This window comes from Buteo buteo, chromosome 2 (assembly GCF_964188355.1).
Source record: "Buteo buteo chromosome 2, bButBut1.hap1.1, whole genome shotgun sequence".
Lineage (NCBI taxonomy): Eukaryota > Metazoa > Chordata > Aves > Accipitriformes > Accipitridae > Buteo > Buteo buteo.
The window spans coordinates 36,472,759-36,492,012 of NC_134172.1; the positions used below are offsets into that span (position 1 = coordinate 36,472,759).

The window sequence follows — 19,254 nt, forward strand, 5'->3', positions numbered from 1 at the left end:
AAAGCAACAGCCAGATTCTTAGTGAGACAGAAACTGCATCTCATTAGATTAAATTAGATGAGGCTCTATGCAATAAGACTTTGGTGTTATACACCAGTGTGAATCTCGGTCACATGGAGATTGCTCTCCTGAATGTGATCCGGTCCAAGGAGCTAAATGCAAACCAGTGTTTGATAACATCGCCATATCCTAAGTTTGTCACACCGGACTATTCCTGAAGCAGCTGGAGAACAGTGTTTATGCTCTTATCAAATATGCCTCAAAGTTTTGGATGAAGAGGGAGAGCATAAAGCATCACACAGCTCATGTTAACACAGCTAAACCTATCTAATTACTCAGTCCCAAGCTCCTGAATACTCAGTTTTAGAAATACTTGGCTACAGCTGTATACATGGGTGTTCAGACATGTTACTAAGTTCTGGCAATATAACAAAATCCTAGATCCTGCATTTACTATGCAGATTTTTCTCTTTCCACCCATATAAAAAGGCAGCATGAGGAATGTGACAGACACTTTTTTCAATAATTAAGATGACATCTCAGTTTCTTTGGGAACAAGTCCTACACCATGTCACAGCAACACTTTGTCACTAAAAGAGTACATATGAAGGATCAGCTCCATGCAGAAACTCTTCTGCAAATGCCCAAAGCTCACCCACCTACCTCTTCTGACCCAAGGGAGAGCCACTTGTGAGTCCATCCCCACAAGGCAAAGCAAGGGTCCACACAAAGGTATTCAAATAAAAGCTTCATAACTCTCAGGCACATCATAGTGGGGTCCCAAGGCTCACTATATGCACACATTCACAAAAGGACTTCAATGACATTAGATGCCAAGAGGCCCCTGATGACGGTGTAGATGAAATTGCTGAGGAACACACCTTTACTCAGTCAAAAAAAAACAGGAGATAGGGAAGAGCAACCCATATCCAGCCCTGAGCAGAAGGCAAAATTTGCACTGACAAAAATAAGCAAGACAGCAGCAAGATACACTTCTTATATCCTGATGCCAGCAGTGTTTTCAGAAATTATGTTCTGCTGCCTGAAATGGATATCCACAACGCCAGCTAATCAGTGGTCCCAAGCATACAAGGACATCCACTCAAAACAAGTTAAAGGGACTTGGGCTGCCCAAACACTTTTGCCAAAACAAGGAACTTGGTAATGAATAGCTCATAGGTAAATGGACATAAAGTATCCCTGTGATTTCATTAATGCTTCTAAGACCTTCTTTCCCTAAAGCCTCCTTTACCCACACAGATTTTTATTTTCTTTTATTTTTTAAATCCCTTATGAGCTCTCCTAGATCCCTCTCTGTGGTTACTTTTAGCCTTTCAAATTGTTTCCCTTCCTTCTGCAAAATATAGCCAGCCCTTTTCTTTTGCTATTTTTACTTCTCCATTCCCCCATACCCTATTTAATCAGTGTCTTAATTGTTCTACTAGAGGAAAAAAAAAAGTTAGAAGAGTAAAACTCGGAAATTACAGAAAATAACTTCATACACAAAGATTTAAAAGTCTTTGTCCAATAAAGTAAAAAAACCCAAACAAACTTAAAAATGGAAACCTTGTTTCTTGGAAAACTGCATCCATTAAAAGATAAACTCATACTTTTCTTTGTTTTCCTCTCCCCAGAGAGGGACAGCTACTCCAAGTAATCTGAAGGGCTGACTTGCCTGAAACCCACAGAGCCACCTGCTCTTTTCCAGATAAGGTCACATGTAAGTAAGAAAAGGTGAGATAGCTTCAATTATTCATGCATTTGTTTCAAAAGCCCTTAGTATCAGGTTCAGGGGCTGTCTTGGAACCACCCGCAACCTCCACAAAAGCCATCACAGTTTATCCTCTGAATCTGTGAGTTTATCCCTTTTTGCATAATAACTTGTCATACATCTAGACTATCTGGAGCAAGAACTTATTCAGAGAACTGAGCAAACAGTATGAACAGGAGCAAGAGACAGTTCAGACAGTGCAGTCCTTCCAGCTGTGAAGTTTCTACACTTTTACACAATGGCACTTGTTTTTTGATGCCTTTTTCCAGATGTTGCCACTATCCTATTTCCAGAAACCTGGAAACTGCCAGAGATCCTAACAGGCCAAAAAAAAAGTGCATCTGGAGGGGGGGATAAAGGTGCTCTAGCAACAGATGGACAGACAGGAATAAGATTGAAATTAGCAAATTCAGCACTGTTTAGGTGTGTATTTAGAGCAAAACCAAGAAAGAACCACAACAAAAGGAAAAAGTGGGAAAGAAATTAAAATAAACCAACTGAGGAACAGAACTGTAGGCTTACAGCATGAATCTCAAGAATAGCAAAGTAGTTTGCAAATCTGGAGTAAAAAGAAAGAAAAAACCTACACTTTTCATTACCAGTAAAGTTAAATACCGTTAACAAATCACCTCTAGTTTCTCTTAAAAAAGAAATAAATTGAGGCAACCCGTTACCACAGATGGCATTTTATACAATACAATGAAGCAGAAACCTGTATTTTTTTGTTTAGTCTACCACTCTAATCAAAGCACAGAGGAACTGGGGCAGGGGGAGGGAGGGAAAGAGAATTTGTTTGTCATAGAAGCACTGCTATTAGTAGTAAAATAACTGAGTATAAACATATTTCCATTGTAGTTTTCATTGGGGCACTTTTTCCTGATAAAGCCACTATTATACTCAATATTGTTTGTAATACATTCACAACACCCAAGTTGTTCATTCCCACAAACAATGCTATGAGTGTGGAATTTTTCCTGTTCCTTGCAGTGACATTTTCTTGGCTTCTTCCTCTGGGAAAAATATTTAGGCAACAGCTACCCTTTAGTGCAATATATATAGACCCACTTGAGTTATTTGATAAAGTTCAGTGTGCTGTGCTGCATTTTCACTCTTCTAGTTCATGAAGAGTCTCAGACTTAGCTCTCTAGATGTTACTGTGGAGCAAAGAAGAGGGCAAAGTCAGCCACGTCAGAGTTTGTAAAGCTCTGTCATCCACTTGTTAGAGTTCATTTTGAAAATTCATTTTCCATTGAGTTGCTAACAACCACCACCACAAGAAACAGGGAAGAGACATGAAAAATCACCTTCGCTGTGTAATAAGGTTGTCTTTTCTTGAATAGCAGAGCACCATCTCTTTCCAGACAGACTCTAGAGCTTTCCAATACAACAAATTATCTTCTGCTCCATAACAAAAGACCTCATTTATGATTACCAATCACCACTAGATCTGAATAAAATTCTATTGAACTTTTTCACATATTTCTTAGAGAACAATGTGGCAGCTTTCTGGAGATTAATCCATTGTGCTGGTTTTGGCTGGGGTAGAGATAGTTTTCTTCATAGTAGCTAGTATGGGGCTGTGTTCTGGATTTGTGCTGAGAACAGTGTTGATAATTCAGGGATGTTTTCGTTACTGCTGAGCAGTGCTTACACAGAGCCAAGGCCTTTTCTGCTTCTCACCCCACCCCACTGCAAGGAGGCTGGGGGGACACAAGAAACTGGGAGGGGACACAGCCAGGACAGCTGACCCCAACTGACCAAAGGGGTATCCCAGACCATATGGCATCATGCTCAGCATATAAAGCCGGGGGAAGAAGGAGGAAGGGGAGTACGTTCGGAGTGATGGCATTTGTCTTCCCAAGGAACTGTTATACATGATGAAGCCCTGCTTTCCTGGAGATGGCTGAACACCTGCCTGCCGATGGGAAGCGGTGAATGAATTCCTTGTTTTAATTTGCTTGTGTGTGCAGCTTTTTGCTTTACCTATTAAACTGTCTTTATCTCAATCCACAAGTTTTCTCGCTTTTACTCTTTCAATTCTCTTCACCATCCCACCAGAGGGGGAGCGAGTGAGCAGCTGTGTGGTACGTAGTTACCAACTGGGGTTAAACCATGACATCCATATAATTTAAATCCTATATATTTAACAATATTGCATTTCAATAGGGCTTGTACATTTATAAAACTACTACATCCAAACAAACATTTTAGCTACATATAGATCCCCGCTTTATGACAAGAGATATTTTTTTTCCTTCCATATCAACAGGAATACAATTGCAGGCTAGCATTATTAATTGCAAATTCCAGTAATTATTAAATTCCATTTTATGTGAGATTTCTTTCTATAATAATTCAAGTTCTTTAGAAAATAGGATCTAACACTTTTCTAAGAAATACCATTTTCTGGTTTCACTGAGCATTTCACTAAATGACCAATGAATGCCTGCTCCCAACTGCAGCCACATGAAATATATTCAGTGTGCAAGCAGGAAGACAGACAACATTTAGAAAACTGACAGAACACACCCATTAAAACACCATTACCAGATCTTTGGGGTAATTCAGCAAAAATATAGCAAACTGATTAGTTTTGAACACCAGCATTGTACAGATTAGTATCATCATCCGCTAACCATCCAAAATCAGAGGCTTCCTTCCCTTACCCCAAATGGTGGATATGAAGCAGCAGCAGCAGCAGAGGCAACACTCACTGCGGGAGGTGGTATTCCTGAAGAAGAAGGTGGGAACAGACCCAAGGCATTCAGATTTAATCCAGGAATTAAATGTGCTTGAAGCTGCAATGGCAGAAGAGTTATTTAAGATTTACAATCCTGGTTATTAACTTTAATCAAAATCCTAGTTGGCATAGGCTATTAACCTTTTGAGAAGATGTCACTATGTTATTTAAAAAAAAAAAAATTCATCTCCATTACCCCAAGGACTCTGCTTCAAACCTATTTCCCTGGCATATGCACAGACCAATAACATTAAAAACATGTAGTAGTAAAGGCAGCTGGGAATCACTTGGTACAACTTAATCAGTGAAACATATGACAAAATTTATAGCAAGCAATTCAGGTAATAGCATAATTCACTTTCAGAGTGAACAAAATTATCAGAGAATATAATATAACATAATAATTTTGGTTTTATACTAAAAAGACAGTCCTGTAGAAACAGAGAAAGCCCATGCACAAGCCCTGACTTTTCATACACTGGGGGGTATACACCACACTATAACCCCATCCTCCCTCCCCCATATCCTTTCCCTCCCATGCCTTGCAAAAGATGAAGGTACCCCCAAGCATTTGCTGAGAAAGCATCAACTATAAAGTTGCATGTCCCTTACCTGACCACACCTGAGAAAAGTGGCAGTATCATGTGGTAGGAAGCATTTGTTGTCCATGATATGAAACTTGTCAGTACCCTTTTTCACTTTTCCAGATTATTGCCAAATAATATGGCTATGCTTTAGAAATACCTCAGCTAGAGACAGACACCATCTCAGGCCATCAAGATGAGCCAATCATGAGACACCAAAAACCCCCAAACACTTCACCAACTAAAAAACTACTCTAATAACCACTACAAACTAAACTTGAAATCCATCCAGTAACAGAGGTAGTTTTCTCCTTACCACACCTTTGCCAAAAGCAGAGCAGCCACAAGCCCACCCCATGTTCCTGCTTGCTATGTGAAACAAAAGTGTACCACTATAAAATACTTTATTGTGTCCTCATGTGTAGTTTGTGTCCTGCAATTTGCTTTTAGTTTGGGAGTGAGAGCAAGGGGAAAAGCAGGGAGAATATTCTCTCCAGCTGGTAGGAAAACAATGAAGAACAGCCATTTCTAGAAAATCAGAGACTCCTGTAAACTGAAAAAATATTTCCAGTCTGATTCTACACCATGTGATTTGGATACACACACAAAAAGCTCTTCATAGCTTATCAAAAATCTCAATAATTTCTCAATCTGTATTAGTAATACTTTGGCAAACTAATGAGGTGTGTTGTTTTTATTACATACTCACCAATCATCTTTGAATAACTAAATGCCTTTATCATCTATATCAAGAAAAACCTCAATAAAGCCTTCTTAAATTAAATAATTGAAAGCAGGAGAGAGATCCTTCTTCCATATGTTATGCTTTTAACATGAAGAGACTGGGAATAACTACTTTAAGAAACATACAAACTAGAGCTCATAAACCACAATAGAACATAAACACACATTCCTTTAGGTTTTTGCAACAAGAAAAAAATGAAATGGTCATTCCATTCATTTTCTCAATCTAAATCAATTTCTCAGTTCCCTTGCTCAAAGCAAACCAGAAAAAGTCTTATTAAAATAGCACATATACATAAATAAATAATAAAAAACCTTGGCCAAGCCCCACAAGTTAATACAAGAGGCAAGAGGGAGAAGCTGCAACACGGAAATTCTGATGTGATATTAGGAAAGAAATTTTCACCATGAGAGCAGTGAGACAGGACACAGGCTGCCCAGAGACACTGTGGACTTTCTATCCATGGAGATGTTTGAGAGGGGACAAGTTCCTACACAACCTCATTTAACTTTGAAACAGGCCTTATATTGAGCAACCCCTCTGCTGGGCCAGGTGACCTCCAGAGGTGCCTCACACCTAAATCTTCTCATGGTTCTAGTTCCAGAAATGGCCCATGCCACAAGACAACTCACATTCATAGCAGCAATATCATTTTCATAGGACTCCCTGATTTTCTTCATAATTTCTTCCTCAGCCTTGGCACAAGTTTCAATACTGCCTTTAACTGTAATGGTCCTTTCCGGATTATAGAGTGTCAAGTCCTGCAATCTGCAAATAAAACAGAAGCACAGTTAATTAGCAAACAGCAGAGTGTAACCCAGGTTTATCATTCAAGTGTGATGACATCCGAGCGTGTCGAGTTTGCCCTCCAAAGAGCATAGTATCAATTCATAACAGGGCTCAAACACAGTTCTCGGAGAATCTGGAGAAACTCTGTCCTCACAGCAAATACAACAAAAACCACCACAGCGAGGTTTGGCATCAGATGGTTGAGATGTGCATAGGTGCAACACAAGATGGAAACCATCACGCTCTGTAGGAACATGAGCTGCAGAGCAGTGCAGCACCATTCAGCTTCACACTCCACACCAGCCCTACCAACAGAGAGAGGGCTTCAGACATTTTAGACATCCCAGAAACAGAGAGCATAAGAAACTTTCTGCCCTTGAGAACAATAGTGGATTCCTTAAGGAAGGAGGGGAAAAAAGCCCAACCCTCAGTGAAACTGCAGGAGAGCCTCCAAATCCTCGTAACAGGAAAACCAAAAGCTGTGTGCAAATCAACATTTGCTGCAAACACTATAACTCCTCAGGGAAAATGAAAGGGTTACAGCATTAAACTAGTGCTTTTTAAGGTAACAAATGGTGAACTACTATGGTAAAATGGAAGAAACAGACTGGGAAGCCATGGCATATCCATATACTGAGAAAAAAGTGGTTGAAGGGGTGAAAAAATAAAAAAAAAAGTCAGAGCAGGTTGCAGGAGGGGTGAGGAAGCCCATGGCAGGAAGGAGAGAGGAAGAAGCATGCAAGGCTTGCTTTCTTGCACAGCAGGCAGCGTGGCAACCTGCGCATCTCAGTTAAGCAGCGGCAAGCACGAAATGCATCCACAAAGCAATCCTTAAGTTTCCAGTGTGCGAGCACTGAGTTACTGCCTCAGGAAGGAAAGTGGTGGAGAACACCCCAAAGAAAAAGAGGAAACACTTTCCCAAACCAGCTGCCTTACTTTAACTTTATGGACAAGCTTACCAAAAAGCCTAAATGAAAAGATCAGGAGAAAGACTAATTAGACAAAGCAGAATCAATGGGCATATATGCTCTCTTATGCACCAATTAAACCAGGCAACTTCATGGGGCTATTCTGGGCATAGCATGACAAATATAATCTTGAGGCCAAGATTTTAATGCAAATAAACCATTAACTTGCTAAATTAAAAAAATACTCTGCGAGTGTTTACAGACAATGTGTTATTTGTGTCATCATCAATAAAGACAAGTTGGTTTCATGGAATGAAGACCATTATCCCATTTACCCTGTACATATTTTTTTCCTTTAGGAAATAGCATTAGCAGTCTGTGTACTGTTTGCAAACAAAATGTTTATGCCAACACGTTTAAGAGAGCATGCTGGCCTTATAAAACTTATTCTTGAAATACAATTATTTGGGTGTTTTTCTCCAATTGATTCACTTCTTTTCCTCAGACTAACTCCATAAACATTTAGATACCTTCAGGAAGGTCTCGGGTTCTTTCACCCAAATTTGAATTTCCTCTTTTTGAGGAAGCTCATTCACTCTTAGCTTCCTTGCCTTCATTTGAGCTATTTTCTTCAGTATACTTTTTTCTTGTCCCCTGCATGTATTCACACCTCTTCATACATCTTCATGTGTCTTCCAAACTTTCTTCCTTTCCTACAGCCTATAAGCCTTATTTTCACCCTTTCTGTAAAGCCTAAGTCCAGGATGCCCTCAAATGCTTGAAAGTTCATGCCAAAGTATTCATTACTCAGAATGGGAGGTTCTCCAAAAATATTGCTCCAGGGTAAAACTACTATTAACAGCCAAGCTTCTGCAGAGATGTTGATCTAATCACTGATTTGCAGATTTCCAGTGAAGGTGAAAACTCCTGTTTAATCTCAGCTAAATCTGAACAGGCCTCAGTTACCTTCACAAACTCACAAAGCTATTACTTTGAAGCAGACTAGTCAATGTATCCCAGTTTGGCTGCTAGGGGCCAAGAGGCACAGAACTGCTACTAAAAATACTCTTTTCAGAAATCATTTGCTTAATTTCTTTCTTTCTTGTCCAAAAACTTAATGTATACCAGAAACTAAAGCATCACTAGTTTCACTCATTTTCACACACAGCTCAGAACTGATCCAGGCTTAATGACGAGTTTCAAACACTCATCATTACATATGATATAATATGTTAAAAACAACCAACACTTAAAATATAGTTTAACACAGGCTCCACATAGCCTGTGTTATTTTTAGGCTTTCTCTTGACTGAGTTTACAATGAAGACTCACTGTTTACCTTAAATTGAACTAAGCTTAAGCAACAGTTTAATCCACATTATGGAAAGGCCTCCAAAAGGCTGTTATCCCAGCCTTCAAAACACACATAATATTTTTGTAAGAATTCTATACCTGAATGTACCACAATGGCATTGCTGCTGAGACATGTCACCAAAAGATTAGGCCACCGAAAACTTACGGAGATATTGTGATTTTAGTATCTGTGTCCTGTTCAATTTTCTTCAGGTTTCTTCCTTCTTTGCCAATAAGTCGGCCAACAAAGTTGTTATGTGCCAATATCTTCAAGGGAATTTCTTCTGTACTGTAATGGAGGTTACACCCAGTGAGACTTTTGGAGGCCAGAGTACAAGTTTTTATGTATGTTATAGATAAATTTTATTTTCATAGAAATGTCTACAACTCCCATTCACTTGCACATGTTTATACTAGATGCAGAACGAGTCCAAGTGCAATGTACATTTCAGCACTATCATCTATAGCTTCATTGTAACATACCTGCTAAATAAAACTCAGACTGAAGTAGCAAGAGCTGTTGGGAAGGAAAAAATACACCTTAAAGCTTTTAGTGAGAGCTCAAAACTTGTTATGCTCACTCTGATTAAAAGTTATTAGTTGCTCAAGAAACTTCAGTATTTGCTCCAGTTCACCTCAAAATCACAGCCGGACAATGGCTGAAAACGTAGATTTGTGCTGGGGCTAATTAAGCAACTGGACTGTCCTGAAAAGAAAAAAGTCTTAGTTCCTTTACCTACTTAAATATGGATGATGGCAACAAAGATTCACTTGTTAACAGGTTTTAAAGACTATATCTTTAAACTGAGTGAAAAAGAATTCAGAATTTTTAATGCTTCCACAATGAAATGCCTTTTACTCACAATTTAGTATCTTGAGCTTCCTTTTGCATGATCTCCATAATAATTTTACAAGCTGTTGAGCAGCCTTCAGGAGTTGAGTGGATGGTAATTGGTTTCTCAGCAGCACCTGCATTCTCTTTACGATGAATATCAATTCTTGAAAGAAAGAAAAACACTAACTATAACTACATACTGTGTGGTAAGCCTTGGATATTTCCAACTCTCCTAAAACTAATTTATTTTGAGCTAACACTGACTACATTTAAGTGGTTTAATTTTGGAAAGTATACAGCTGCTTAAACATCTCCTAAACACTATGTTTCATGTGTTATAGAGAGCCTCTCCTATCCTGATTTTACCAGCTAAACCCCATCTTTGTGGACGCTGGGATCTCCTTTCCTCCTTAAATTCTGATCAAGATATTCAGGAGAGTTGCTAGATAGACAGTCTGTGGTAAACCACTGAAGAAAACATTTTATCGGGTTTTTCCAATACTCTGTCACCAGCCCTGTTCCTCCACCAATGACTGTGCAGCTACAGTACAGTCAGGCTTTGTCCCATCTTGTCTTTTTTAATGACCTCAGCAGCAGAGTTTCCTAGCACTTCTTTGCTAGCAAGTAGCATCGTAGTACTTGCATTCATCCTCAAGATTACTTTCCTATGCTTTTTAAACCTAAAATTTGTCCTGACATTACCTTTCCTCTAGCTCCACTCTCTACCACGCTAAAAATACTAGCCTTAGTCTACACCATGGTTTATGTAGCTCTAGGAATTTAAAATTATGACCTGCATCAAGACAATGCCTTGGATATTATTTGTCCTCTGCCAATAACTGCAGGTCACATACTCTTTCCACCTCTGCTTTTTGCTTCCTCCCCTCTTCCCCAAATCATAGCTGTTTCCAAACAAACAACTACGCTGCTTTTCAATAAGCCCCTTTATTTTTCCAGTTCTTTCTGATATTGAAAATTCATTTTGTTTCACAATGCAGCATTTTCTAAGAAGCCCATGGCAATCCTTGGTGCAACTGGAAGTAGATGACATTTCTTTTTTTTAATCCCCAAACCAATGAAAACATCATTCTTGAAGTCATGTATGTGTAAAGTTAGCAACCTGTGATTATTTCTGCTCTATCCAGCCTTCTTTTAAGAGATAAAAGCTTTCCTTATGCCAATCTTCCAGGATTTTTATAGTCTGAGAATTAGACGGTTTAGGTATCACCTGAAAAATTGGTTACCCATAAGCAAACTACAACCAAGTCTTGTCAGGACACCACAAATCCCTTAAACCTGTGTTGTTAAACACAGCAAATAGTCTCCTGGGTTACAACATGCTAATGAGAGGTTGGAAGGAGCATCATGATAATCCCGGGTTGGGGGGAGGAGAGGGAGCCTGTTTGTTGGGGTGGGGGGGTGTAATCGGAGACAACTTCCTTATCCTCATTAACTACTCTCAAAACTGAAGCCACCCACCCTCATACCCCTCACATACAGCTCATTTCCAGATCCTGCCTGCTGTAACAGAACTGGGGGCTCATACCAGTGTACTGCTGAAGGCAGCATCTTTCACTCACCAGTCTTAGGGGTATCCTGGAAGAATTCTTTGAATACGATCCCCACCTCCCTCTGCATCTACACTGAGCTCTTCCTTGTGAGTAGGGATTTAACACACACTGAAAACAATCTCCTCCGGCGTCTCTAGACCCTAGTGCTCTAAGCTTCTTAGTTCACTTAGCAGCTTGCTTTTTGCCTCCCATGCATTTCCTTAATCTGTGTTTTGGTATGGTCTGCAACTTGACAGCAACAAATGTATTCACCAGAAATAATGGGGGTGAGGTGTAAGGAGTAGTGAGGGGAGATGGGAAGGATATTTCCCCTCCCCCCCCAACTGAAAACATTTACAAATCCTAAGAATGCCCCAAATTAAACTAGAGATAGAATAAACACTTAAAGAATTGGATGGGTCACCACACTGACTGTATGTCCCACAGGCTGATATATTACAGCTCTTTCAGTTTCACTTTTTGTGCCAGAACCTTATTAGTACATCTGTAAGCAAACTCTCCAACATCAAGTACCATCCTACTAGCACTGACTAATTTCATTTTTTTTAAAAAGGGAGAAACAAGCCAGCTAGTATTCAAACACATGTCAAGGACAGAATCCAGTCCTTAAATAAATCTTGCAAAAGGTTTCCTATTCGCTGTTATGTTTGTTTGCTCTCTGACCACATAGGTTAGTTGTGAAGTTTTACAAGTTTCCCATTACATGGGAGATGAGGACACAATAATAAAGCTTACAATTACAGTTTTGTAAAATAACTTACTTGGACTGTGTCTGCTTTGTAATGTTTCTGATTGTCGCTCCTTCTTTCCCAATAATGGCTCCTACAAACTGCGTGGGAACCAGCATCCGTAGAGGAACATCCGACTGTGGTTTCTGCCTTGTGGTTGCACCGGGTGACCCTTGCCTTGGAGGACCTCTCTGTCCAAATCCACGTCTTCCCTGGGGATGTTGTTGCGGAGGTTGTTGGGCTGCCATTTCATCAGGGATGTATGCAACTTTCAAGGAATAGTTTTCAAGCTGAAACCCATTCAGTTTTTCTATTGCTCTGTTTATTTGCAAAGAGGAAGAAAGAGGAGAAAAAAACCCAACCACAATCACATGCAGGGTCTTATGAAATGACAGCTCATTCAAATATAGACTTCTGCTCTTTCTAAATTACATGACAAAGCTGAAAACTGGTTCCAAGATGAAAAGTTACATTCAAAATTCTTCAGTCAAGATTTTGATTACACAACTTTTTTTTTTTCCAAGTCACCATATTAAGGACTACAAGTTAGGTCTTGCTTGCTCCTGTGCACTTTAAAGATTTTGCTGGTGCAACCCTATCAGCAAAACCTCACAGGAGACAGAGCTTATACACTCAAAAGCATTCTTTTGCCTGATTTAATTTAAATCAGTTTCCCAAATGGAATTAAAGCTGCACCAGAGGGAAAACTTTTTAGCTGCTATCACAGCACCTTCGTTAGGGTTTTTGCCAGCACAGCTATTTGGCTGGAGTTTTTTTGCAATAACTGACATAGCTATGACAGGGAGGAGGAAAAAAAAAAAAAAAAAGATATGAAAGACAGTTCCTGGTTCATTCTCAGCAGGAAAGAAAGCATTCAAAGCCAGTCAATGACATTTGAAACACCACTTAGCAGACCACGACAGCACCTTGCAACTTACCAACTAGTCATGTTCTAAGCAGGTTTAGAAGTTAACGGGGAAATTAAAGCCAACACGCCTGTTAAACTCTCCATAGATAAAAAGGTGTTAGAAGGCATTTAAACCATGTTTCAAGTTCTCTTGTGCTTTTAGGCAAAGCGGAGCCCTCTATTAAATATCACAGAGGGTTACTGCCCAAATGCACACAACGCACTTGTACCACAGTTCATCACACTGAATAACTACCCAGGCGCTCAGTGGTCTCTCTGCCCAGCCCCTCTTTCTAACTAAGGTGGGGCCAAGTTTGCAAGTCAACCTGACCTGCTGGTCTCCTCCTCTTCTCAGAGGGAGCACAACTCTAAACTTAAAAATGACAGATTTCTGGGAGGTAGAAGATCTTCCACTCACAGAGTAGAGTCAATATGATTAAATATCTGGGAAACAGTAGGAATAACTAAACTACATGCAACACACTGATAATCTAGTGGTATAAAATTAACACGTTCACCCAAGAAAGACATTTCAAGTTTCGCTACAGAATGCATACTATTATGAGCGATATATTGATATCGCTGAAACATGCATTGATTTGGGGTAGTTCATAAATGCCAGGCTTCATCTTGGACCAAAGATTACTGATGGATTTTTGTTTAAAGACAAAATTTAAATTAAGAACAGTAGTGGGAGGAAGGAGGTTTCCATGTCACATTAAAGAGCCCACCAACATTTTAGTTAAAAAGCTCCAAAACCCATATGTTCTGGAGGAAGTCCTCTGAAATTCAGAAACTTAACCCAGTCACTCCATTCATGCATATTTGCAAGTGGTTACTGCCAGTTTACCAAACACTACCCTCAGCAACACTTTTAATCCACCTCTACTGCAGAGATGAAGGGTGATGCTAGCCAATCACCTAAATTTTCAAGGGCAGCCAGTGAAAAGTACTATTCATCTCCTGGATGTCCCACTTGACAGTCTGGGTCTCAAGCGGCTGTTGAAGCCAAGCAGCAGCTTTGCAGGTAAGAAGTGGTATATGGGTACTGAGGATAACATGCCCCTCATCTCCCAGAGGTTGAACCAGCGTCCTCGAAATACTCCAGTTGGACAGTAAAAAGCTTATGAGAAAACAAGTAATTTGTGTCCTTGGAGCAGTGTTTAATAAGGGCTGGTGATAAGTAAGGCTGAAGGCAATGCCAATGAACAACAAGGAAAGTAAAATATTGAATAACTGATCGCTGCTCATTAAACACTTCTGTTCATCAAATGAGACACACAGGTCCATTGGGAACAGGGCAGGAGTGTAATTGTTCCCATAACAGAAGAATCTCTTACAGCATATGGCAAAAGAGCTGGATTAAAATTTGCTGAGGCTATTTCAAAGCTGACATTTCTTAACTTGTACTCCATGGACTTTGAAGAGCATTTTATAACACAGAAAGCCACGTTTACAAAACAGTAAGGGCAATGAGCAGCCAGACTAGTGAAACTTGTGTTCCTATAGATTTATCTCTCAAGTTTTAGTTTCTGCATAGATTTCCAATGCCTGAAAGGCATTTCTCTGAAGTCTCTCTCCATGGAGATCCTATCTGGGAAAGGGGACTGGAGCCTTTCCCTTTTATGCAACCTGAACATACTAAATTCTTTTTGGTTGTAAATACCCGAGACCTCTATTTCTGGGTCAAGTTTTACTGAAAGCAGCCAAAAAGCTGAATTGCTACTAGGGAGGGAAATGGCACCACCAGACAGTACAGTTGCACAAGCCCTGTTTCTTTTGGAATCAAACCTCAAGATGTTGGAGAGATGAGCACCAACAATTTCGTGAACATGCTGGTAGGCTCTGGATTGACATCCAGTCCAACTCATTCCCTTCCACACATTCATTTGACAAGTTCAGACATTGCTTCTTTCCCAAAATGCTTCAATCTCTTCTGGCTTTAAAACGTCTTAGACCAGAATCCCAGCACTAATACAAAATCTTACATTAAGTCAGTGCATGAGCCTTCTCACTCTTCCTTAGAAGTGGTAGGGAAGGAAAAAACTAGGCTTTTTGTTTGTAACCAAGCTACATACCTATTATGCTTTCACAACAAACATTATACAGCAACAAATGGCATATATATGCGCCATACTTTTACTGGAAGGAAGGTTGGAATTTTTCTACTTAAGAACAATTTATAAATGGCTACATTTCTCTAGTATACTAGAGATACAACAGTAGTATCACTTGTTTAAACTAGTCTAGACATTTATAAAGAAAACTTTAAAATAACTAATTCACCCTCTGAGTCAGAGAGTTCTCTGTGTTTTATAGGCTAACTTGTTTTATATAGTTTGACTTGTTCAAGTGATGAGAAGTCGGAAGAAGAGTCAGTACTTAAACACTGCTCTCCCAAGCCTTTTGTGGAACTGACTTTTCCTGGGTAGGTGGTCCCACATTCTGCACTGATTTGGGCATACACAGGGGAATGCCAAGATTAATTTTCAGTGATGCACCCAATACACAGTTCTGGTGCATTTCTTGCAGAAGACACAAGCCCACAGCTTTTGAAAAGTCACTTTTGGCTGTTGAGCCTGGTCTTCACATTCCAGCATTTGACAGTTTTCAGTAGTTTTTGAAATACTGTCATACACCTTTATTTAACTGTTCTGAACTAATTTTTATCAATTTCATGGCACAAAACATAGGGCTGGAATAGGGCAAGGTGATGGCTCAGCAGTCCGTCAGCACCATTAATAAGCCTAAAATTTTAGAGGCATTTAGGCACTGCTGGGGGGTGGGGGGGTGGGATGGGAGGAAAAACAAACCAAGAAGAGAGATCAGTGATTAACAACTATCTTCTAGATGGATGTAAAATTCCCGTAAAACAGCATCTAGGGCAGTAGCTGCTGTCAGGAAGCCATCCCCGCTCCCTGGGAAAGCCTGAGCCTCAGAGGAAAGCAAGTGACTGGTTCTTCCCAGCAGTAGTGGCACCTGTTTCAGTCAAGGCTATCATCATTGTTGCAGTCCACCAAATACATGGTAACTCCAGCTCCTTTTGTAAAGCACATACTCACATTGACTGACCACCTCAGAAACTCCAGTCCAAACCACAACCACACCACCTCTGCCTTTCTGCAAAGACTTCTGCCTTCCCAAACAGGGCTGGGGGTCTCCTTCCAGAACCACAGGTTAATAGAGGCTGTGCAGGTTACCTCTGTCAGAGGGCACTACTGGTACCTACAGAAACAACCCACAAACTATCTTTTACATGAGGGCTACTGTCACTTAATGAGGACAAAGATGGAGGAAAAATCAGTGAGCTTCCTCACTAAGAGGTGTCCTCCTCCTCCAAATATTCTTTAAAAATTAATATTTAGTGGAAATGGAAAATGTTTCTGTTTCATATACCAGCAAGAGCTGGTACACAGGAATCTCATAGTGTAGTTCAGAATTTTTTTATAAAAACAAATTCATTAAGAGACTGCAGCAGCTACTGCCTAAGCTCTGCTAAGAGGTATAGCAGCCTGGCCTATGTTCACGTGACACGTGCTCAGAAGTAAAAGGATCCCTACATAAAAATGAAACCTTTAAACAAATATTTGTTTATTTTGTAAATTAGTCACCTGAGTTTTTCCCATCAAGATGAGATCTCTCCACTGTCCTCTCATGAGCTCCCTATGAGAAGATGTTTGCCCAGTCTTCTCCCTTCTGATGCTAGCAGAGGTTAAACATTCCAGATAAATGAATACAGTAAAACCAGCAAGTCTTATGCTGGAAATCATTCACCCATTGATAACGCAATGACACTAAGCACTAGATGGAGAACATATTTCACTCCCACATGCAGCTTGTACGTACACCACCTTTCTTTTTTCCTCCCTGAACAGATACATTTGCATACTGAGAAGACAGATATACATGGTAATTTTTCTTTGGCAAAATGATGGGTTTTTGCATTAAATAAAAATATAGTTTTCATTAGTATTTCTGAAAATAAAAACAAAGCAAAAAAAATGAATCTAAGCTTATAAGCATACACCACTGAATTTTCAGTATTATCGTTCCTATGGCAACAGTAGCCCTGACCCATGATGGCACGTAAAAGTATTAGTTATGTGAACTCTTATTCAGTCATCAGGGATACATGTTGTGTGCAGACACACACAGCTTTGTGCTTCATTGAAAGAATAAGAAAAATGGTTTCTTTCTGCAAGTATTCTAATTAAAAGGTGACCACTAGTGTCTTAACACTCAAAGTTATATACCTACTTATATCTGCAAAGACACAGATCCTGAGCTCTTCACATTGCAGCCTGCATTTAAAATACACCATCAGTTATGAGATGCAACCAACACACCTACCTCATTCCTGAGCTAAAAAAAATAAGATAAAAGAATAAACACTTAGCCCCATACTAAAACAATATACAGCCACTCCATATATGAGGCCAACTTTGCACAAAATTTCCCTTCCAAAATCCTCAGTAGAGCTAAATCCTGTAGCATGCACTAGACGCCTACACACTGGAACATTTTGGGGAGGGAAAGAGGAGGTGGTGTAACTTTTGAAGATAAACAGCTGTAATTTAGGTGGCAGCATATCACAAGGACACAGTCAACATGTCCTACTAGTTGCAGTCAGGGATTGATATTGGGATAAGAGGGGTTGCCCTTTGGCAAGCAGGTCCCAAGATGCCTCAGTACCTGCATGCAGCTGGTTGGGTTGTTCAAACTGAACTGTGGGCTCCAGGCTTCTCCACTTACCCTCTGAACTCCTCTCTTACAAATACTCCATGACCCACCACGACGTTCAGCAATTGCATTGCTACAGCAGCACGCACATGCTTTATAAGGCCCTCTCCAGTTTCTGGGAAGGACAGTGGCAGGGGCAGTTTCCAAGTTGGAACAACTCCCTCCTCCTCCCAAGTGCTCGCAGGAGAGGAGAGGAGGGACGGGGTCACAGAGATGCCCTGGCAGTCCCAGCCTTCTCCTCCCTACCCACAGTCCCAGAGAGCAAAGGGTGGTTTTCCCCTCCACAAACCTGTCAGGCTTCCCACAAGCACTTGATCTACCACACTGGCTCCCCTGCTCTGGCCACATAAAGACAAGGAGCAACATCCTGCTTTTTCTGCCAAGACAGCCTCATGCCTGTCCAGCTAGGAAAGAGAGCCATCACTATGACAGGTCAAAGCCAAAGACCTCCATTCCAACTAGAAGTCAATAACTGCGCACCTCTCAGATTTTAGGTGCTGTATGCTCTGCCCTAGACTTGTTTCTCAAAAGGACTGCAGCATTCTTCACCGATTTCAGTTTCCAAGTTAATTTTTAGATGCAGCCCTGTATTGAATATACTGCAACTGCAGAACCAACCTAGAGAAAAGAACCCTCTGCCACAACAATTAGACTTGCAAGACAGAAGGCTCAGTTTCCCAGCTGGGTGGAACCAAAAGCTCTGTTCAAAAGTAACATCCCCCAAGCAATGCACACCACACGTGTTTAGAACTGCTTATCAAAAATATCTCCAGATTGTGCTACAGCACCTTCACTGCACAGCATTGCCGGTACGCACACCAACAGGCACAGCAATGCCATACAGTCTATATCTAGCAGGGAAGCAGCCAACTTTGCATGTTTTGTCAGTCACCACTACTAACTGTGAGGTTAGTATGTGTGTTGCAAAAAGTACAGAAAAAGCACAATTAGAACTGGGGACCCACTGTATGCGGCAGCACGGAAAACTCCATGTCACAGTGTTTGCTCCAAAACTCATGGCTAAGAGCATCACTTATCCTAAACAGCTAAATCTCAAAATACATTTCTTGAGAATCAGCAGCTGATTCTCAATGACTCTAAACAGTTTTTGATAAAGTCAGTTCTTGTTACTCCTTTGTACTGCATAGGCTGACCAACACTGCCTTTTATCAGCTATCAGCACTTGTATACCACTCCCCCTCCACAGCCATTGCTGTCCACCACAGCCAGTTCCAAGAAGCAAAGCTAGGTCATGTCTGGGAAAACCGTTCAGCTGAAACACCACCACAGTCACTGTGGAAAAGTCACACACGCATAGGTGCTGTAGTGATTCTTCACTGCAATTCCTCACAGGTTTTTGGAAAACCTCTATTTGGCCCCTTCCTCTCTTCAGGGTTTCTAAATGGTTGCAAGGTTGCATCCTGAACCCAGTCAACCTGAACTAAGGTTTTCTGTACAGAAAATGGATTCATCCCCTTAGAAAAACCCTGTGTCCATATCAAAGCATTCACAAAAACAAATCAAGGCTCCTCCACTTGCCCTACCTGTTCAAGGCAACCAAACTCTATGTCATCATTCAACCT

General features: G+C 40.4%; 1 protein-coding gene across 2 annotated transcripts in view; it reads right to left on the reverse strand.

The window, feature by feature from the left end:
* The window catches only part of IGF2BP3 (insulin like growth factor 2 mRNA binding protein 3), a 116,671-nt gene that overhangs the window by 22,564 nt on the left and 74,853 nt on the right, over window positions 1-19,254 (reverse strand). The window contains exons 7-11 of one of the 2 annotated variants that reach the window (XM_075050712.1): window positions 12,058-12,342; window positions 9,754-9,888; window positions 9,057-9,179; window positions 6,473-6,608; window positions 4,438-4,569 (exon numbers count right to left, since the gene is read on the reverse strand). In XM_075050712.1, coding sequence (XP_074906813.1) covers window positions 4,438-4,569; window positions 6,473-6,608; window positions 9,057-9,179; window positions 9,754-9,888; window positions 12,058-12,342 — 811 coding nt within the window. The remainder of the gene's footprint in view (window positions 1-4,437; window positions 4,570-6,472; window positions 6,609-9,056; window positions 9,180-9,753; window positions 9,889-12,057; window positions 12,343-19,254) is intronic. The other variant, XM_075050720.1, reaches the window with a different exon arrangement.